Source organism: Urocitellus parryii, chromosome 9 (genome assembly GCF_045843805.1).
Source record: "Urocitellus parryii isolate mUroPar1 chromosome 9, mUroPar1.hap1, whole genome shotgun sequence".
Lineage (NCBI taxonomy): Eukaryota > Metazoa > Chordata > Mammalia > Rodentia > Sciuridae > Urocitellus > Urocitellus parryii.
This window is the reverse complement of record NC_135539.1, coordinates 51,417,913-51,441,603: the sequence shown is the minus strand read 5'-3', so window position 1 is coordinate 51,441,603 and position 23,691 is coordinate 51,417,913. Positions and strand designations below refer to the sequence as shown.

Sequence of the window (23,691 nt, the reverse complement as noted above, 5' to 3'; positions counted from 1 at the left end):
GTACATGCATACATTACTGGTGGGACTACAAACTGATCTAACCACTATGGAAAGCAGTATGGAGATTCCTCAGAAAACTAGCTACGGAACCACCATATGACTCACCTATCCCACTCCTCAGTATATATCCAAAGGATTAGAATCAGCATACTACAGTGACATAGCCACCCTATCAATGTTTATAGCAACACAATTTATAATAGCCAAGCTATGGTACCCTTCAACAGATGAATGGAGAAAGAAAATGCGGTATATAAACACAATGCAGTATTACTCAACCACAAAGAAGAATTGACTTTATAGTATTTGCCAGTAAAAGGATAGAACTGGAGGTTATCATGCTAAGTGAAATAAGCCAGTCCCCTCCAAAACCAAAAATCGAAAGTTTTCTCTGATATGTGGAAGTCAATTCAAAATAAGGTGGGGGGTAGTTAAAAAAAAAAGAACAGAAGAAAGATCAGCCGAGTAGACAAAGGATAATGAAGGGAAGGGATATGGGATAGGATTGGGAAAGACAGTGGAATGAATCTGACCTAACTTTCATGTATACATACATGAATACACTACAGTGAATCTCACTATCATATACATCCACAATATTAGTAGAATGAAGGGAACAGGGGGAGAGAAAGAAGAGCAGAAGGAAAGAGGAAGTACTGAGTACTGAGTAAGAATAAATTATATTTCATGCTTTTATAATTATGTCAAAATGAATCCTATTGTTATGTATAACTAAAAAGAACCAATAAAAAATACAGAACAACTGGATAGAGCTTATATTTTAAACAGTAGTACTTGCTAGACAAAAAGAATCTAAATTTCTGCAGCATAAAAATATTCAGTCAGATAATTTTGAGCAGAAGTTTTTCTAGATGATAGGATCATACTGCAGGGAGCCTGTTGAAGAATTAATTTGGCTAAGATCTTTGTGCTTTTCCTAGGGTCTTCCATTCTATTTTCTCTAAATCCACAAATTTCCTAAAAGTTAAAAAGTATTATACATTGCTTATGGCTTTGTGAGGCATGAGAAGTGCAGCCATTTGCCTGGATCATTTGTGAGCTGCCAATGGTTGCTGCGGTAACTCCACTTTCATTAGTATTTGATCTTGACATATGATTACATGAGATGTTAAAAGTGACTCTTTGTTCTATTCAAAAGGGTACAAAATGTTCTATACACTAAAAATTTAGATGAATTCACTGGTCATGTGGAAATTGTTTTTTAAGAGTTGTAATTTCAGGAAACCCAATCTGGCAATATTTAAGGGGAAAAAAGCAGCAAATATACATTTGAGCAGGATGTTGAAATTATTATAGTTGGCATCTACTCATAGAAAGTATCTGCATTAAATATCATTCAACTCTTGTATTTGATTCAATCAAACAATGATTGAAAAAAAAGGTGGGAGAGACTTAAGGTTAGTTACACAGAAAAATCCTGCACAATAAGACACAACAGAGCTCTATCCAAAACTATCATGAACTTCTCAAGAAAATTAAAGAGAAATATATATATATAGATTCACAGCCTTATTTATTCACAGTCATAAATTAATTATGACTGAACATTTGTTTATTCATGGCTTATAAAATGATAAGTAAACACACCAGATGAGTTCTGTGCTTAATTAAAGCTTTTTCATAAACAGAGGTGTTATTACATAAAAACTGATGGCTAAGTCTGGTGTGAACATATTTTCATTTATTAACAATCATAATCAAGGCAGAAACTAATACTAATTTTGAGAATTTAAATACAAAAACAGAAATCCAATTAATGAGCATTCTAATTTTTCTTTTCTCTTTGTTTCTAACTTCAAATAGGTCTCTAATTATGATATATAAGTCATTTTTCACAGTAGAGTAACACAAACTTTAGTTGATACCAGAACCTGCATTAGTAAGTAATTGAAGACTTGTCACAAAAGTTACTGCAAACTTAATGTAGACTTATTTCCCTTTAGAAACAACTTGACTCTACAGTGACAGATTTTTTTTTTAATTAGAAAAAGTTAACTGAAATTAGTCAAGCTAACATTTTGCCAAACAGGTTAAGGAAATTCTTTTTTTCTTTTTTTTTTTTTTTTTTTTTTTTTACCTGATTTCCACTTGGCTGGACCACTTTCAGGGCTGGTTCCTGGACTGCAGGGCTGACTGTAGCTGAGTATGTATAAGCCACCTGGGGAATCAGAATAGTTTGCTTATTGGCAGCTAGTGCTCGTAAGCATGGAACACTGTTCTGGTCAGCAATGGCCACGATTGTGGGTAATTGGGCAGTGACTGTAGGTATAGCAATATTTATGGGGTTGGCACTTGGTGGGATTACATTTACAACTGGTTCTGAGTCTGTAACACAACTGTCCTTTTGTGGCTCCTTTTTTGCACAAGACAAGTTCAAGGGTTCTTCTTGGACAGAATAAACACTGTTCTGGTAAACACTAGTGATAGTTGACCTTTCCAATAATTCTCCCTGTTGCTTTGGTAGTGAAAGATCAAGAGGTTCTACTTGTGGCTCTTCTTGTGCGCCCTCTGCTGCGTATGAGTAACCCTGTGTATTTCTGGCTGAGGAAAGGTTTAGAGGTGATGGGGATGGTGTACTACTTCTGGAACCATTGACAGTTGATCCTACTGTTAAAACTGGAGAATTAGTCATCTTCGGAGGACTGTGTAGACTTGTGCTGTCCTGGGATTCATTTTCATTTGTGGGTTGAGACAGATCATCATTCTTTGCAAGGATATTTACTTTGCCTGGTTCAGGAGAAGATGGTTCAGAACACTGCACTGAAATCTGTCCAGCTTGCATCTTTTCAAACCACTTTTTTACTACATCCAGTGGTAGATTTACAGAATCAGCAATTTTTGAGAGCTCTTCTGCACTTGGTTGTGCATTCAAAGCATAATAGGCTTTTAGGAGAGACAGGAGGTTCTTCAAAGGTGGCTGACTAGGAGACAAACTGCCATCTCCGGTACCTGATGAAACAGAGGATTCAGGCTTCTCAGCTTCTGGGGCAGGGAGTGGAGGCTGAGCCGGCTGCTTTAGGTCATAGTGCTTTAATTCTGGAAGTGCATTAAGATCACCTGGACAATCATCACACAGAAGACAAGTGCTATCATTCACTCCTCCTTCAAAGCTTTTATCTTTCTCAGATTTAACAGTAAGATCTTCTGGCAACTTTTCGCTTTTGCAATTGTTTGTGGGGACTGGATTTTCTTTTTTTAAATTTTGAGGAACAACTTGAAGTTGGCTAGGCTGCTCAAGACTGTAGTTGATGATAATTTTGGTTGTTCCATCTTGATCAACCAAAGGAAGACTGATGGCTGAAATAACAGAATGGCCACCTTGTTGTATAGATGAAGCATTGATTGTTTCTTGTTCTTTGGATGCAAGATTGGCTTGATTATTCTCCAAAACTTGCCTTATTACATTACCATCTACTGCCACTTTAAGTACATTCTGAATATCACTTAAATTGATACTTATGGGAGATACCAAACCAACTGTTGGCAGAACAACAGCTTGCACCACACCCTGAGGAGAACTGGTTGCCTGTAATGGGCCACCACCACTAAAAACCCCATTTTGTAAAGGGGTTGAACAGTTGATTCCTGAAGCAACCACTATGGGTTTGAACTCATAATCCACAGGTTCAGTTTTAATTTGGTTTACTGAAAGTTGTTCTTGAAGGGGTTTATTCTCTATTTTTTGCCGTATCTGTGGTCGTGTGGGACTGCCTGGTGATGCCGAAAGAGATGGTGAGGAACACTGAGATGTCTTGAGACCTGTTCTTGGTCGCCCATTCACAGGCATCAAGCTGATACATTTCTTACTGCTTATATGAGAGCTATAGGAACCAGAATGGGAAAAACGTTTCTTGCAGTTTGGGCATTCATATGGCTTCTCTCCTAAACAAACAAACAAACAAACAATTTATATGCATAGTCAATTATTACATATACATTTTTATGTATCCAAATTTTCTCTAAAGCAAGAAATATCGAGTTTAAAAAGCAAGATTACCATGTATTTTTTTTTTTTGTACTGGGGATTGAACCCAGGGGTGTTTAATTACTAAGCCACATCCCCAGCCTCTTTTTAAATTTTATTTAGAGACAGGGTCTCACTGAGTTGCTTACAGCTTTGCTAAGTTGATGAGACTAGCTTTGAACTCACAATCTTCCTGCCTCAGCCTCCAGGGCTGCTGGGATTATAGGCGTGTGCCTCCATGCCTGGCACCATGTATTTTATTTAGAATAATCATTTTAAGTTAAGCAATGACATAAATATTATCAACAGTAGTAAAATCTTTTTCTGAACTACATGTGCTAATCAGGGAATCTTCTTAGCATGTATGTATATAACATTTCTGCCCTCCTTTAACTTCAAATAATTCTCAAATGTCAAAAATAATTAATTCTACTCTTTCAAGTATTTTTTTATATCCTGTCTCACCAACGTACATAATTTTCAGTATTTCACTCTACTTAACAACTATATTTAGGATAAGTTAATATTAGAAGAAACAAAAGTAAGTACAATCTCCCATAAGACTATGGATATTTATCCTTGGTTTATAAAATTCCAACATTCATATGGTTTCCTTGAAAATATCCTTCCTCATGGAAGAAAATTTCAATAAGATATTCTTATAATTACTTATTTATTAAACTGGAATAGATGTATCCCCAAAGAGATAAGTTCTAGTGGTACACAAAGTCCACCAGAGTTTCAATTTTAGGGAGTGGTTACAGTAAAACATTATTTGTATATGGAAACAGATTTATAGCAAGGGCAAAATATAACATCTGGATGAATTATCAGGACACATGATGTCAAAGAAATTTCTTGCATGTGGAGACCTCCTTTCGGCTGCTATTTTAGACTCTCCAGGGACACAAGGTACTTATTCTCCTTGGTCATCAGAGATACTTGGATAATTTTGAGAAGCACTAAGATAAAAGGAATATCTTCATACAAACCTAACTGTTCATTTTATTTCAAATTCAGTTCATTAATTTATAATTTATACATTAAAGACTATCAGCTCCAATAAGGTGAGAACCTCTGTCCTGTTTGCCTTTTATCCTTTATACCCATTACAGTATAGCAAAGATACTCATTAAACATTTTTAGGATGAATGATGGTTAACTGTAGAACTATGAAATATTGTCTCCCCAGCATTACAATAAAGCCCCTTATATCCTCTTTTCTTTTTAAATTTTATTTATTTTTCATTATATATGACAACAGAATGCATTAAATTCTTATTACATATATAGAGCACAGTTTTTCATAGTGTTGTATACAAAGTATATTCACAATCCTCCTTTATTTTTAAGAGTTAACAGGAAAAGCAGTGGAGAAAGTCAGTATAAGCTCTGCTAATGTTTTAAGTATAATGCTACAACATTAAAACTAGTGAGTTATGTCTTATGAGAAATATAGGTATTTGAGGAATCAGATATTAGAAATGGAAGGGATCTAAGACTCCCTCTAGAAATACTCCTTTCAATAAAGAATTCCTTTATATTATTTTTGATATCAGTTAGTCTTTGCTAAAGCTCCTTAGTGAAATAAAGGGGGAGGATATTGACTATAGGATAGCCCTATGGAAGAAGCCTAGGCAGGTTCTGCAGAAGACCATGGATTTGGGTTCAAATTGTGACTCAGACATATATTATTTTCTTAAACTTTCCAAGCTTCAGTATTTTGGTATGTAAATGTAGACACATTTTCACTGGTTATGTTAGAGTGTTATGAAATGCTATAGCAAAACTCTCAGTGTGGCCTTAACAAAGGTTAGTGATTCTTTTAAAATCTACTCAGTCCTCAACTAAACCAAAGTTGGCTTGCTATAATGCATATTTTCTTGACCTAGTTTGCTTTTCTGATGTTACACAAAATAAGTCTAACTTATTCTATTCTATAATAATAATACCTTCAAATTGATACAGAGCTGCCCTGTGTATCTTCCTGTGTATATTAAATATGTCCAGGTCTTTCAAACAATCCTCACAGGACATTGTTTTCAAAACTCTTACCTGCTGCTAAGCCTACCTCTGAATATTCTGCAGTTTATCAATATCTTTCTAAAGCAATTCCTGAAATAGGATTCTATACTCAAAATGTCATCAGATAAAAAGTTTATAATGGGGGTAAAAGAAGGAATATGTTCTAGTATATCTCTATTTTAAATAATCTGATAACAGTTTTAGATGGCCTGCATGAGTATTTTCATATTGAGATATGAGGAAGATAAGCATCCATGATATAGACTATTTTCTTTAAAATAGAGGAAATCAAGAAGTACAGTGGGTAAAGCAATGACAACACAATCAGGATGCTCCCACCAGAGTCCTGACTTTGCCATGTATTAGCTGAGTGATCCTGGACAAGTTAATTAAGTTCTCTGGTCTTCCATTTTCTCATCAACCAAAAGAGAAATAAGGGGAGTGGGAGGATTAAATGAACTCTAGATAGGGAAAAGGGGAAAAGGGAAGGGGGGAAGGGAGGGGGCACGGGGGTAGGAAAGATGGTAGAAGGTGATGGTCACTATTACCCTAAATACACGTATGCAGACACGAAGGATGTGACTCTACTTTGTGTACAACCAAAGATATGAAAAACTGTGCTCTAATTTTGTAATATGAATTATAATGCATTCTTTTGTCATATATAACAAATTAAAATTTTTAAAAGATTAAAAAAAGAGAAATAATAGCATATGTAAGGTCCTAGGTTCAATCCCCTTCTACACACACATACACAAGAAATAACAGAATGAACATCTAAGGGTTATTTGAGAACTATAAAAGTTAATGAATACAAAGAACTAACAAGTGGCCACACATACTTAAGTATTCAATAAATGCTAGTTATCATTATTCTTTTTTTTAGTTGTAGTTGGACATTTATTTATTTGTTTTTATGTGGTGCTGAGAATCAAACCCAGTGCCTCACACGTGCTAGACAAGCACTTTACCAATGAGCCACAACCCCAATCCCTAGTTATCATTATTCTTATTGTTCAGAATTACACTAATACTTTATTGATGTGAGAAAAAGTTTACCCAGTACTTACTTTAAAGCCAAAAGCACTGATAAGCTTTATAAACCTATCAAAATGAAATGAATCTGAAATAACTTTCCTGTGTACATGTATGAATATATCACAGTAAATCTCACCATTGTGTATATCAATCCATAGAAATTAATTTAAAAAATAACTATGGGTGAATGGCAGAAAGATCAGTAGAGGGAAAGCAGCATTGTGATGGGGAGGGAAGGGCAAGGAGAGGTTCTGGAGACTGAATTAGAATAAGATATATTCCATGCTTCTATAATTATGACAAAATGGATTCTACCTTCATGTGTAATTAAAAAGAGTCTCATCAGTGCTGTAGTTCTCTTTCCCCTCATGTTGCCTCGCTCACTAACTCTACATCACCTCTGCATGATTTTCTCATCTTGAATTCCATTTCTAACTTCCTTCTATAAAGGCCATCTTCACCTCCTTACTTCCTTCTACAAATCTCAACGCTTTACAAAAGGGGCAATAAAATTCACATTCATAAGAATGATTAAGTAGTCTTAGGTTATACTGGCTAAGACATGACATATTATCTTCTGATTAGGAAATTTGGAGTATGTGTCATTTTATATTAACTCGATACACTTTAGTCAAAGGTTAAATGATAATACAATACCACTTATCAAAAGAAAATTTCTCCATATTAGTCTTTATATTAAAAAGAAAAGTAGTTTTTGATGATATATGTAAGATCAAATTAGGATAGATTTATTTATTATCACATGCTGATATTCAGTTTGCAGACATAAAACAAATATTTACCACTGTGAATTCTTAAGTGCTCTTTTAGGTGGTGTTTGTATTTAAAAGCTTTTCCACATTCAGTGCACTTGAATTTACGATTACCCCCAGACTGCGTCACATGTCTCTGTAAGAGAAAATTGGTATTTTATTTGTAAAGCAAAAGAACTTAAGACATAAAGACTATCCAATGTGTTTAAAGTAATATTTTGAGTGAGTCTGATGACTGTTTAGATTCTTAAAGCTCTCAAATTGCAGTCACAAAAATATAACATTTGAAATTACTACCCAAAAGGATGGTGACAGTGGGAACAGAGTTCTGACATAGAGAAAAATGTAGATTAAAGTATTAGAGCCATACTTAACTAAGCAATATAGTATTGAACAAAAATAAAGTAATATGTACTTTACTAGGAACTAGAGATTATCTTGTCTATATTCTAATTTACAGATAATCAAGTCCACGAATATTTAAGAATCTATCTAAAGCACAGTTACTCAACAGAAGAAAAAGGTACCAAAGAGAAGAAAAGCCTGGGCTTTCACCAGTATTATATCCTCTCTTTTTTTATGTTTGATATTTCCAAAATGTACTTTAATCTGATGGTTTTAAAAAAATATGTCCATTTTTTCAGCCACATGTGATTATGATAGATTATGATAGCTTTCCTCTTGGTTTCTCAAATTTTCATTTGAATGTATTTCATTTCAGATGTATTCAGTCAGGTACCCTTCAATTCATCTTATGAGAGCACAGTTCTCTACAGACTTGCGTCAACAGCTGCTTCTTTGATACTGTCAACTGTAAGGTACTAGGCAGATGAAACCTGATTTACACCAAACTCTTATTAATTTCCCTCCAGAAAATTATCTCCGTCTCTAGCGTCTCCTACCTTTGTGAATAGCAACCTCATTCAGTTATTGCTTAGTCTTGATCTTTGGAATTATCTTTGATTACTCTTCCCCTTAATACCCTGAACCAATCCTTGTAAGCCATCTGAATGTAGATTGAATCCAACATCCTTCACTATGTCATGTCTGCCACACAACCTCCATCCTGGATTATATCAAAACACTAAATATTTCCCCTGCTTCCATTCTTCTCTCTCTTGATCTGTCTCCATCCAATAATCAGTGGTTCCTTAAAAATTAAAAAAAAATCCAATATCCTTAAAAAGTTTTCCTATAACAATTTAGAATAAAATTAAATCTTTATCTTACCCTGCATAATAGCTTATATCATCTGGCCCCCAGTACTTCTCTGATTTCACCTATCTTTCTCCCCTTTATTCACACTTATCTCCTTGCTGTTTCTTAGACATGGCAGGCAGTTTAAATTAATATTAAGTTGATCATTGATACATGGTGGCTATAAAGAGCTTGTTAAAAAAGGATAATCAGTCATTGGCTTTAATCCTAAAAACAGAGCCAAGAATTTAAATGTAACTTAAGAGTTACAAAATACTCTTTGTGTATGCTTCTATAAAATGGGACACAGTGATACAGAATCAGAACAATCATATGAAAACTGAGTCTTCAGGATAAAAACTATAAACTTTATATTCCTAGAGGAGTTATAGTATCTCACCATAGGAAAAAATGAGTCATTTTCTGAGGATTAATAGTCACTGGTTCAAAGAAAATTAATCTTTAAAAATTTATCTTCTCTAATTGGTCATGTAGTTTATTTAACCACTATTTTCCTACACTCAACATTTTAGTAGAATTCAACCATAACCTCGGAGGAGTTTTAGTTATGATATAAGCAAAACAAGGTAAGATCTTACCTGGAAATGAAAACTACAATTATCACTTTCATTTTTATAAGGTTTCAGACAAGACAGTGTCTAGTACATCCTTTTCACTTTTAAATATATGAAAATCCTTGCCTTTCACTGAGGGTTGAGTTCCTCAAATTTGGAAAGTTAGTGAACTCTTGGCCATTGCACTTACTTGATCTCTTCCTGACTTATGTGATGTCATGTGACGCTCAAGTTGGGTTCTGTATGCAAAGGTATAACTGCACAGGGAGCAACTAAAATTATCTTCATTCTTCTCATGGCGATATTTAATGTGTTCTTTCAGAGAGGTAAAGCGTTTATAGCCTCTATCACAATACGGGCAGGTGAGTAATTGGGAAAATGCATCTGGTGTTCCTGTAAAAGAAATGACATATTTTAAATTTAAAACATTCAAAAAATATTACCAAAGATAATACTGAGTACATATGCTGTGTACCACATATTGTGATAACCATTTCATATTTAGTCCTTAAAACAATACAAAAATGCTATCTCTATTTTATAAAGGAAAAAATGTGAAGCTAAGAAAAGTTCAATAACTTAAAAGCATGGCTTTTAAGAGAAGTAGTGACAGTCAGGATTCAAGCATAGGCTAACTCTCAAGTCCCTTATCTTTTTAAACTAAACTACAATTCTCTTCTTTTGGTATGGTTAACTGGATAAGGAACTAAAGTAAAATTAGGATGTGGGTCAAACTTATACATGTATACATGTTACATTTACTGCATTCTACAACAATATCTTTTTAGTAACAAATGTATATCATTTATTTGAGGTTCACTCTTTTGAATTTGAAAATAACATTATAAAATTATTGTCACATAAGAATAAGTAGCACACAATTAAAATATGTTTCCATGACTCCCTTGCAGCTAGATGTGGCCACCTGACTAAATTCAGACTAAAAAGAAAGAGGATGGGAGGGGCAAGAGTGATGGGGGACAAATACTGGCCTGGTTCATAAAGACCTGCTATGCATGATCCTTTCTCTTCAAATATAGTGACAAATTTTTGGTGTAGTTTTACTGGTATGCATATACACATATCTTGCAGAAATAAAAATATTCTGGATGAAATAGAGTTTATCTTCTAGGCCTAACAATCCTAAAGTATAATACTTAATTGATATTAAAACTACTTGTAGTTTTGTATATTTTATTTTCTTCAAAAAATCAGCCTATAAGTGACACATTATTGCAAATATCATCTTCACTTTTTTCATTTTGAATTCCTTTGGAAAAAAACAGACAACCAAAGGCAATCACCAAATTCTTCACAAATATATTCTTTTATTGGAGTTCAAATGCATATAAATTAAATGTCTTGCTAAAAGACCAGCCTACAAATCACCTGAACTCTAAGTAGCTAGGCAAATATTTTGAAATTTGTATTGAATGTATAAATAAAATTAAATAAGCAAAGCCCCAGAGTTTATGATGGTATCTTTTGTTACCAGCTAGCAAGGCAACATGAACCAGAGCTTACTGCTGGACATGATTCTAACATGGACACCTTCTTTGGAGAGGAAATCATGTTGTATGTTCCAGTATGAATTTCCTATTTGTACAGGACAGTGGGAGCCAACATTCAGGACCTTATCTTTGCTAGAACGTCCAGTCCAACTTGTTGATTTTAGGTGGTTATAATGGCAAAAGTCATAGTCTGTCACTGTGGGTGATTTGTTATTGGCACTTTAATATCATGTAATTCATTTTCCTACTCCAGTGTCATAGATCTACTCTCATTATGTTCTATTTCCTTCTTGGACATGATTAATCCTTACAATTCTATAAACAAAATAATAATAATATGGTAAAATGACAGGCTGTTCATGATAGTTTAACAGCAAGTTCTTATTTTTATAAATCAATATGATATATGAATTTATTCTTTTAGGTACTAGTATAAAACAATAAAAATTAAATCTGAGTATTTGGTACAATAAACATAGACTAAGCAGGTTTAAAAGATAAATGAAAGTATTTGTCTCTATTTTTGAAAAATATCAAAATTTTGTTTTTCAAAAATCACTTTTTAGTAATGAACATTTGTTACAAAAGAATAAATGATAATTTTTAGAATTCCTATGATAAGCTTAAAGAAGTAATTCAATGATACTAAAAAATTAAACCAATCTATATATAAATGTTTTCTGAACTGTCTATCATTTCTTTAAGTATCTATGACAATGAATATTTCTATTTTTTAAAAAGCAAAAATTTTTAATTTTTAAATCCTAAATTTCCTTTGGTAGATGTCCTAACACTTCTGACTGGTAGTACTTCTTGATATAAAACCTCTGAAACATCCCTTGTATTTGTTCCCCATTGATTCAGAATTTAGAATTACTCAACTTTCTAAAGAAAGTCCTGCCTATTTATAATTTGTGAGAAAAGAGTACAGGGGACATGTTAAATCTACTAAAAATTAAAAAAAATTAAGATTCTATCCATTTCAGAGAGAAACTTCTGTAAGAAACTTCTGTTTTGGCTCTGCTTTTCAGAGTTAATTCCCGATTTAAAAATATATAGTTGACTTTTTGACTTGGAATATATGTTTTTATACCACAGTTCTCAATTTTATCTAAAATCTTCAAATTTATTATTTGAATACAAAGCTAAATGTATACACTCAACTGGAAACCCTGAATAAAGAAACCTAGATGTAGAATATTAATCTTTACAAGTCCTTAAATATTGCAAATACCTTCCGGTCTTGGTATAGATCTTGTATAAAATTTCTTATAGGAACATTTTAATGCTATTTTCATCTTTTTTTTACACTTAGAAGGGTAGAATGACAGCCTATTTTTTCTCGGGAATGCAGAACACATTTTTAAACTGTGTTTTCCCAAAGTTTAAATTCACTAAGTGTTCATATCAGAGCACACTAATGTATATTCAAAAAAACTACTATCTCCAAATTAGTATGTTTTGAACCACATGACTATTTCACTTGCTAAAAAAATAGTGGAAAACAACTGAAGGGCAATAATAATCATCCTAGTTCTCATTTCTGCTGCCCTCTGCGATTTGAGTAAGTGGAAATTCATGTCCAGGAACCATTCTAATCATTTCACATGCAGGAGCATCAATACTACACACATGAACAGCCAATAATTTAATATTGTACTGTTATAAAGGACAATGTCCCATTAATATTCCTATTCCCTATAGGCACTTGAAATAATTTGGTTCTCAAAAGTATTCTCCATAGTAGATTCGGTTTCCACAGTACAGTAACAGAAAAAAATAATCCTTTAAAGAGAAAGAAAAACAAGTGTTAAATTCCAATTACCATTTTCATCATGACCACTGGCTTCTGGTGTGCCCTGCCTCTGGTCCTCTTCAGGTGCCTCAGGATAAATGACAGCAGTGTCTTGTTGTTGCAGGAACTCTTCAACATTAGGATCATGGTTTTGCTCATTTTCTGCATCTGAGTCGCAGTCATCATCTTTTACTAAAGGAAATGCATTCTTAAGCAATTTTATCACCAAGTTGTGAAGTTTTTTTTTAAAATAGAAATTGTTTGAGAATACAATCATTCCTGAGATTAAGTACTTACTGAAAACTAAAAATGAATTCTACTATTTTTTGTAATTTATTAAAAAATCCTTTTGCTTTATACATTTCAAGTGTCAAAATATCTCAAATTCTCACACTATTCCTTTTACGCTTTAGAGCTACACTTCTAATAAACTAATTTACTAATTTTATTAATTTTACTAGTAAACAAAACATAGATAAGGTAATATAGTTAACTGAATTCTTTATTTCTCATTTAATGATAAAGCAAGGAAAAAAGAAGACCTTAATTCTCAAAAATCACCTCTTAGCAACCTATTATAATAGTTATACTTCAAATCTGAATCATTCCAATATAAATCACTCTTTCAGTTCAGCTATGCAATTTCCTAGAAAATAGCTTTAGTATTAATCTTTAGCTAGAAAGACTTCTAATAAGAGTCACAGGTATCAAATCAATAAAAATTGCTTTTTACCTCCTCCAACAGTCCTATTCAAACAAGCCTATTCTTTCTCTATTTCTGCTTAAATAAATATTAAGCCATGGGATTAAGGTATGGCAATTTTTTTCTTGAGCGTAAAAGCTTTAAGTTCCCGTTGAGAACTTAGCTTAGAGTGCTGCCTACTTTTTAAAACAGTATTGGTGTACTACAGTTTTCCTCCATTTCCTCCACTGGCTCTGGGTGAGATTGTCTACTCCACACTGGTGATAACTATAATGGGTTAGCATGAATCTCAAGTGTCTCATGGCTGACTTCTTTATAGACTTTGGACTAAACTGTTAGTTCGTAGCAGACTGAAACTGGGCCAAATTAAAATGGTGATACATGGACATCTTTTGTTTGACAGTTACTGAAACAATTCTTGCTAAATCTCTTAAATAGTAGTATAAGTGAACTCCTCATGATGACTTCTATTTAAAACCTGAGAATCAATGACATAGTTATAATAGTGATTCACAAAAATTTTCACCATTATAATACAGCCAATAGGCTATTAATTATTTAGCATCTGGTAGAAATTGAGAAGTGTATTATTTAATTCATGCCAGTAGTCACCAAACTGGGTTTAATGGAGCCAAAAATAAGTGAATATTTTTTTCTGGGGTTGAGGGGACTGGGGATTGAACTCAGGGGCACTTAACTACTGAGCCACATCCCTACTTTGTATCTTATTTAGAGACAGGGTCTCACTGAGTTGCTTAGGGCCTCACTTTTGCTGAATCTGTCTTTGAACTTGAGATCCTCCTGCCTCAGCCTACCAAGCTGCTGGGATTACAGGCATGTGCCTCCTCACAAGTGGAGACTTTTTAAGAGTTAAGCAGATACAGTTGATTTTGAGGAAATCAATTCCTAGATCCTCAACTTCCATGTATACTCTTATCCTGAAGGCTCTCTGCCTGCCCTCCCTTTTCTACAGTATTCTTTACTCTCGTGTTCTTAAGAGAGAGAGAGAGAGAGAGAGAGAGAGAGAGAGAGAGAGAGAGAGAGAGAAAGACATATTATTCTCTCCATTCATTACATTAATAGGGTACATTGCCTTGCAGTATAAAAATCTCTATGGCCAAAGACAAAAGTTCAAAATAATGGTTGGGGAAAAACTTCATTACTGATTAATTAAAACAATATAAAACCACTATAGTCTTCCACTCTTTCCTGTTTACATGTGTTTCTTTTTTTATGTTCTAGATAGGACTTTATACCTCTGATATAAAGAGGCTGGTATATGGGTTTTTATTAGGTGCAAAGCATGGCAATGGAATTAGGAGTTGTTTAACCCTGATTGGGAAGCTGTTATTAACTATGTAATAGTATAGAGGAAATAACCATAGGGGTATTTCTAAGTATTACTAAATTGTTCACTCTTCTTAAGAGACTGACAGGAACAAAGTGATGACATTCTCAAACATCATTCCTGTGATCTGTTGTTAGCTGGGAGAAAAAGTATTTTTGAATAGCCAAAGTAGTACTTGTCAGAGGCAGAGTGTTTTCAATGCAATTTCAATTTTTTCCAAATTATATAAAAGGTCAGAATGAAATTTATATTTTATGTGATTCCTCATAGATGCCATATAGTTAGACTTAAGACTTAAAGCTATTCTTATCAAACTGTTACAAATTTTTTTTCAATTTAGCAATCTACATCTTATAAAATGTTAATATTTTCAACATCATTTTAACAAAAATTACATATATACTAGCTCTTAGGTTAATGAGTTTATAAATAGACAGATTTTTCAGAATTATATGTCTGTATTTTATAAATGAATTTTATTTCTTCAGTAAGTTACATATAAGCTTACCTGTATATTGACATGTTCTAAATGTGTGCATTTGAAGAGACATAAGATTTTTACGACTGATAAAAATTAGATTATACCATCTTAATCTTAACTTCATTATACAATGACATATTTTATAAGATGTATTTATTTACACTTTACATATTATTTTATTATTTATAATTTATATTCCTCAACCATTTCTTTATTGAAGAATTGGAAAAATTATAACATCCTTTATTTTTTTTCTTATCATTTGACGACTGGCATGACAGTGAGAATTGGTTTTTCTAGTTAGGTACTAACCTAACTAACCTACTAAGGTGAAAATTTCCCAGAAATTGGGTAAACTAAGGTATTGATCAAAAGACAGTTACTAAATGTCTTCAGATAGAATTTAAAAAATTATTTTAGCAAAAATTACTGAAGTTAACCCATATCAATGTCCCCAGTGGGGGAAAAAGTGCTCTCACTGAGAAAGATAAGTAAAGCAAGGTCCCAAAAAAGTATAATTTCAAGTAATTTGATAAACAAGTATTGACAGAGCCTATCTGTTATATGTCCCAGAACATAAAAGATTCTAATGACTGGGAAACAAATCTCTTTGCAAATTAGGTGGCTTTGATTGTTTCTTCTCAACAAAATTGAAGGGGTACTTAACTTAATTGTTAGTGATAGGATATTAAAACATTTTTATTGATAAACACAACTTTTGGCATATGATTCTGAAGCTGTATAAAGAACTGAGTAAGTTATAAAACTTTTATTTATTTATTTTTTATTTGGGAATAAAGTTATCTCAGTGCTAAACAAAAAACAGAAACAGAATTAATGCTGAATACTTTCCCTTTTAGAAGTAATAGTAATATAGTATGTGAAGTAAATAGAAAATCTTTAGCTCATTAATCTCATTTTAATAATATCTAACAATTATTTATTAAGATGTGTAATACATTTATGTTGTGATCATCTAGGAACTATTAATAATTGATAAATCCATAATATTTTAAAACTTTAATATTCCTGTGGTCCCCAGATATTAAAAAGAAATTTCAATTTAAATATGTGCCTTTCTTTTAAAGAAATTGACAGTTGATAAAAAGTTCCTGCAAACAGGAAATATATATCACATTAGCATAAATTCTGTAGGGTAGATGGAACGCAAATATGAGTTCAAGGAGTAAACATTATGATATAACATTTCTGACTCTTAAAGAGTTTATTCATTTATAAAAAAGACTGATAGTAGTTATTAAATTGTTATATATTTCACATGTAAGAATGATGTTAAAAAGTCAATGTTTTTAATATGCTAGAAATTGTTTGCCTACTACTTACATTTAAAAGAAAATTATATGCCCATTAAGAAATTTGTGAGCTATATATAATTGTTTACATACTATAAAATTTAGATGATAATAACAATAACACTTAGTGTTGTTATGAGAATTAAATTAATATAGCAACATGCTTATTAGTACTGTACCCAGTATGTAGTTAAGTGCTACAATTTTTAGCTGTTTTCCTTAAAGCATTATAATTTCAAAATTAAAAACTGTTTTCTAACCTTCATCTGTTTCTCAATAAAACAAATGAGAGTTAGAAAAGTTAGACAGCTTTTCCAAGATCATGTAGGAAAAAAATATTGCCATCAGAACACATGCTTTAATATTAGATGTATGACATCAAATTCTGGAGTCTTTCCATTAAACTACACTGTCTCTATGAATCTGCATTACCAAGTCCAATTTCAATGGAAACCAGAAATTCTGCAGTTTTACCTAAGAAATTTAAAGTTTTGGCAGAGCACATCATGAAAAGGTCAATTACAAAGCAAATTTACTGGTCTTTAAGATTGATAAACCTAAGTATTTAAAGATTAGGAAGATGAGCAAATACACAGAGATACATAATAATAATAAAATAAGTAAAAATTCAAGAGCTAATCATCAAAGTATAGGATTACAGAACTATATTTACCTGTGAAAGTATAAAATTATAGAGTATAATTACAAATTAGAGAAAGAGAATGTTTAACATAAATATAAAATTTTTTTTTCTCTCTCTCCTCCTCCCTCCCTCCCTCTCTACCCAGGTACAATTTTTATTCTCAGTAACCTGCCATCTTTACCCTCTGTTTTTAAAACTTTATAAAACTGTTAACTATAGGAACAACAACAACAACAAAAAATGGATGCTTGGAATAAGCAAACATGTTTTTGGTGAATATTTCACTCTTAAGTTGAATCAACAATTCTCTTAATTTCATCAACAGTGAAAGTAAGCAAGCTATACAAAAGATCTGACAAAGTTCTGAACTAGTGATAGTGACATACATACAATGTTTTTGTCAGAATGTTATTCATTAGTAGTCAAGGAAGTAACAAAGCAAAGGCAAAATATAATGTTAAAGTTCAACTGCTCTAAAGTCTCAAAAGTTCAATTTTCATCCCTTGTTCCTTAAAGCCACACTTATTGGAACTTTATTAAATATTTTCTTGCTCCTAAATCTTCCCCAGGTTCCAGGGAAATAGGCAACAGGTATCAACTTCTTGTGGGTGGGGGAGGCCTGACACTTCAGCAGCAAGTAGTTAATACAAGGTCACTCTGGCTTCCAGATGTGGATTTCTTTTTTATTTTTTAGGAAATTTATGTATTACTCAGTACTTCAACCTGAAAGAATTCATATTTATAGTGAAGAGAAAATTGCAAGATAAAATACTGTAAACTTGGAAGTATAAATCTTTTTTGACAGAATTTTGTTTAGAAGGGCAAATGGTCTTCTGTAACTCTAGTAATATAGTATTTACAAGTCATCAAAGTTGAACATGAGGTAAAAGAGTACTAAACAGCATTGTTTTATGTTCATTAAACATTACTGTTTTACTAATAAACATCCAGTTTTAATATTTTATATAATCTGCAAGTTAGCATGACAAATATTTAATAGCAAACATACCTGAATACATTATTCATGCAAGCTAATAAAACGATGCTAAGGGAAGAATATAAAATCTTGGGCTGTACAGATACCATAAATCATAATACTCCATTATTAATTAATTTGGAATTCATCTTTAATAATAACAAAGGTTCTTTGTTTTATGGAACTGACAACTTGGAATTCATCTTTAATAATAACAAAGATTTTTTTTTATGGAACTGACTGACAAATATGGGAGTGATGATGTTTATATTATAGATGAAAATCTATTTTTGACACTTAGTAATCATAAAGCACACTTCCTAGTGAAGACAATTTATAAGGCTCTATGGAATAGTCCTAAAATGTACTACAAAGTTAAAAAATAAAACAACTATAAATGTTAAACCACAGAAGAGAAGGAAAAGAGAAAATTTAATTAAAATTATGTGATAAAAATATCTATGCCTGAAAGACATCCACAGGCTGAAGGTGAAAGATAGAAAAAGATATATTATACAAATGGAGACTGAAAGCAAGCAGGAATAGCTACTCTCATAACTGGCAAAGTAAACTTCAAGCCAAAATAAGTCTGGAGACAAAGAAATTCGCTTCATACTGGTAAAAAAAAAAAAACAACTATCAAACAACAAGATACAATGGTTTTAAATATTTATATATTTAAGTGTTCTTACTTAAATAAAACAAATACTAATTGATACAAAGACTCAGGAGGAATTGTCTCCAAAAGAGATAATATTTTAGGACATAAATACAAAAAAATAAAGGTAGATAATTTCTTTTTTTTTTTAAAGAAAGAGTGAGAGAGGAGAGAGAGAGAGAGAGAGAGAGAGAGAGAGAGAGAGAGAGAATTTTTAATATTTATTTTTTAGTTCTCGGCGGACACAACATCTTTGTTGGTATGTGGTGCTGAGGATCGAACCCGGGCCGCACGCATACCAGGCAAGCGCGCTACCACTTGAGCCACATCCCCAACCCCAAAGGTAGATAATTTCTTGAATTTTATTGGATCATAATAGAATAAAATTAGACATTAATACAAAGATATAAAATAGAAACCATTTAAACACATAAAGATTGAATAATACACTTCTGAATGAGAACTGGATCATAGAAAATGGGAGAAATAAAAAAAAATTCTTAGAAACAAATGAAAACAGAAATAGAACATTTCAAAATCTCTGGGACAGTATGAAGGTAGTTCTTGAGGAAAGTTTACTGCATTGAGTACCCACTTGGAAAAAGATAAACAAAAACAAAAACAAAAAAACCCAGAAAGATGCCAAATAAATAGTCTAATGTTACATCTCAAGGCCCCATAAAACCAAGAGCAAACTCATTCTAAAACCAGTAGAAGACAGGAAACAATTATGATCAGAGCCAAAAGTAATAAAATTCAAAATAAAAAATTTAAAAATAAAGGAAAATGCAACAATGAACTGATTCTTTGAAAAGATAAACAAGATTAATAAACCTTTAGTCAAACTAACCAAGAAATAAAAGACCCAAATCAACAAAATTAGAAATGATAGATACTTCTGAAATCCAGAGAATTATTAAGTATTATTTTGAAAATTTATATTCCAACAAATTAGAAACCTGGAAGACTTTGACAAATATCCAGAAACATATGACTTACACAAATTGAATGAATAGGATATTAAAAACCAGAACAGACTGATATAACGTAATGAGACTGAAGCAGTAATGAAAAGCCTTCCAACAAAGTAAAGCCCAAGACCAGATGGATTCTCAGTTGAGCTCTAACAGGCCTACAAAGATCTAATGCTAATTCTCCTAAAACTATTCCATAATATTGAAAGGGAGAGAAAACTCCCAAATTCATCCCATGCAACCAGTATCATCCTGAAATCAAAACCAGAGAAAGACACATCAAGGAAAGAAAACTACAGACCATTATCTATGAATAGACACAAAAATATTTAACAAATATTAGCAACTCACATTTAAAAATATATTAAGAAGAATGTACACTATGATTGAGTTGGTTTCACCCCAGGGATGAAAGGCTGGTTCAACATATGCAAATCAATATACATAATTCATCATATAAATAGAATGCACAAAAATCACATGATCATCTCAACAGACACAACATCCAGCACTCATTCATTATAAAAACACTGAATAAACTAGGGACAATGGAACTTAATATCATAAAGGCTATATATGACAAAAGCAAAGCCAACAACATAGTGAATGAAGAAAAACTCAAAGCGTTTCTTCCAAAATCAGGAACAAGACAAAAATATCCACTCTCATCACTTCTATTCAATATAATTTTAAAACTGTAGCCAAAGCAATCAGGAAAGAGAAGGAAATTAAAAGGGTATAAACAGGAAAAGATGTAGTCATACTATAAGTTTGCCAATGACATGATCCTATATTTAGAAGACTCGAAAAACTCCACTGGAAAATTTTTAGAGCTGATCAACAAATTCAGCAAAGTAGTGGGATATAAGATCAACACAGAAAAATCAATAGCTTTCCTAAACTCCAATAAGGAATCTGCTAAGAAAGAAACCACAAAAACAATTTCATTTAGAATAATCTCAAAATACACTTGAGAATAAATCTAACCAAGGAGGTGGAAGACCTCTATAATGGAAACTACCAAACACGAACAAAGAAACTGAAGAATACCTCAGAAGATGGAAAAATGTCCATGTTCTTGAGTAGGCAGAATTAATATTGTCAAAATGGCCATCTTATTAAAAGCAATATACAGATGCAATGTGATTCCATCAGAATGCCAATGACATTCTTCATGGAACTAGAAAAATGTTTTAAAATTCATATAGAAGAATAAAAAAAACCAGAATAGCCAAAGTAAGACTGAACAATAAGAGTGATGCAGGTGGCATTACAATACCAGATCTCTAATTATACTACAGAGCTACAGTAACAAAAAATGCATGATACTAGCATAAAAATAAATATAAAAACCCATGGTATAGAAAGGAAGACACAAAGACAAATCTGCATAGATAGAAATCTGATACTTGACAAAGGTACCAAAAACACACAGGAAAAAAATATGGCCTTTTAAATAAATGGTACTGGGATAACTGGATATTCATATGTAGAAGAATGAAACTTGATCTGTATCTTTCACCCTACACAAAAAAATCAACTCAAATTGGATGAAAGACCTAGTTAGACCAGAAACCCTGCAACTGCTGAAGGAAAACAGGGTCAAACTCCAACATATTGGTTTAGGCACTGATTTCCTTATTGACTCCTAAAGCTCCAGAAATAAATGAAGAATCGGTAAGTGTAATGACTTTAAATTAAAAAGCTTCTGCACAACAAAAGAAACAATTAAGATCATGAAGAGAGGGCCTAAAAATGAGGGGAAAATAATTTTAACTCTTCTAACAGGAGATTAATATCCCAAATATACAGAGAACTCAAAGAATTTATCATCAAAAACCAATAACTCAATCAATAAATGGATAAATGAACTAAACAGATATTTCTCAAAAGAAGAATTGCAAATGGCAAACAAATATATGAAAACAGAAATAAGGAGAATGCAAATCAAAACTACACAGAGATTTCATTTCAGTCAAGTTAGAATGGCAATCATCAAGAATATAAATAAATGCTCATGAAGGTATAAGAAAAAAAGATACACTCATGCATTGTTGGTGGGACTGCCAATTAGTAGTACCACTCTGGAAAGCAGTACAGAGATTCCTCAAAAGCCTAGGAATGGACCTACCATATGATCCAGCTATCCCACTTCTTTGCATTTATCCAAAAGAACAAAATGAGCATACTGTAGTGATAAATGTATACCAATGTTTACAGCAGCACAATTCACAATAGCCAAGTTAAGAAAATGGTCTAAGTGTTCTGTTCCTCAACAAACAGATTTTAAAAATGCAGTATATTTACACAATGAAATTTTAATCAGCCATAAAGAAGAATGAAATTATGTCATATGCTGATAAACAGATGGAACTGGAGAACATAATGCTAAGTGAAATAAGCCTAACTCAAAGTGAAGGGCTGAATGTTTTCTCTCATTTGCAAAAGCTAGAGAGAAGAAATTTTAAAAAGGGGGTTCTCATGAAAATATGAGGGAGAATAGCACAGAAGAGAAAGGAATTGAGGGGGAGGGAGAAACCATGGGAAAAGAGAGGAACTGCAGAATGCAATCGACCAAATTATGCTATGTGTATGTATGAATATATCAAAATGAATCAACTTATATGTATAACTATAATGCACCAATTAAGAAAATAAATTAACAGAAGGAAGAAGCATAGAGTACAGGAAGAGGATCAAGTGGAGGGAGAAGGGAAGGAAAGGCAGTAGTATTGGAGACAAAAAAGGAGCAAATTATGTTATATGCATTTATGAGTATGTCAAAATGAACCTGATAATATCTATAATTGTAATGCACTAATATAAGAAACTACTTTATTAAAGAAGGCTATAAAAGACATTTTAGGAACAGTTGAGAAAATCTGAATGTGGACTAATATATTATTAGGGAATTACTATCAGTTTTATTATATAAGAGAATGTACTGTTTATTGGAGATACATGAAGGCTGAGTTTTGTTACATAAGAAAAGGTACTTATTTATTAGAGATTAATTATGAAATGTCATGATTTCTATAATTTACTAAGAAATGGTTCAACTAATACATGTATAGTGGAAAATTCGGCAAAAATGTTAACAAGTATTGAATTCAGATGGAAAGCAGTCATTTGTTTAACTTTTCGGTAAATTGAAAATTTTAATATCAAGAATTAAAAATATATGCCTGAGTACACAAAATATACTACTTTGAATAGGGGAATGTTTTAATAATTTGGAATTCAGTTTTTAATTTTATATTCTAATAGTTCTACCTGACTTGAGGGACACAATAAAATGTCTCTGGTACAATTATACATGAGATCTGATTTAAGTTTTCAATTTACTTTTTTTGCTTCTTAATCCTAATCTGAATCAATTATACAGAAATTGTAAGAAAAAAATTTGATTTTCTTGTATTTTTTGTGATATGTTCATTCAACTCGGCAATATTCATGATTCTCATCTTGTTTGTACATAACCCTGATAATTGCTTATTTTTTTCCTCTTCTGCTGTCTGTCTTGTGGGCAATTCAAAGCAGATCCTAGAAACTAATAATGAAACTCAAAATATAGTTAATAGGGCTGGGGATGTGGCTCAAGCTGTAGCGCACTTGCCTGGCTTGCATGCAGCCTGGGTTCGATCCTCAGCACCACCTACCAACAAAGATGTTGTGTCCGCCGAAAACTAAAAAATA

General features: G+C 32.3%; 1 protein-coding gene across 3 annotated transcripts in view; it reads right to left on the bottom strand.

Moving 5' to 3' along the window:
• Zeb1 (zinc finger E-box binding homeobox 1) overlaps nucleotides 1-23,691 on the bottom strand; it is a 157,763-nt gene that overhangs the window by 4,401 nt on the left and 129,671 nt on the right. For all 3 annotated transcript variants that reach the window (XM_026402310.2, XM_026402313.2, XM_026402311.2), the window contains 4 exons: nucleotides 12,930-13,091; nucleotides 9,784-9,986; nucleotides 7,852-7,957; nucleotides 2,099-3,903 (listed from right to left, as the gene is read on the bottom strand). In XM_026402310.2, the coding sequence (XP_026258095.1) occupies nucleotides 2,099-3,903; nucleotides 7,852-7,957; nucleotides 9,784-9,986; nucleotides 12,930-13,091 (2,276 nt within the window). The remainder of the gene's footprint in view (nucleotides 1-2,098; nucleotides 3,904-7,851; nucleotides 7,958-9,783; nucleotides 9,987-12,929; nucleotides 13,092-23,691) is intronic.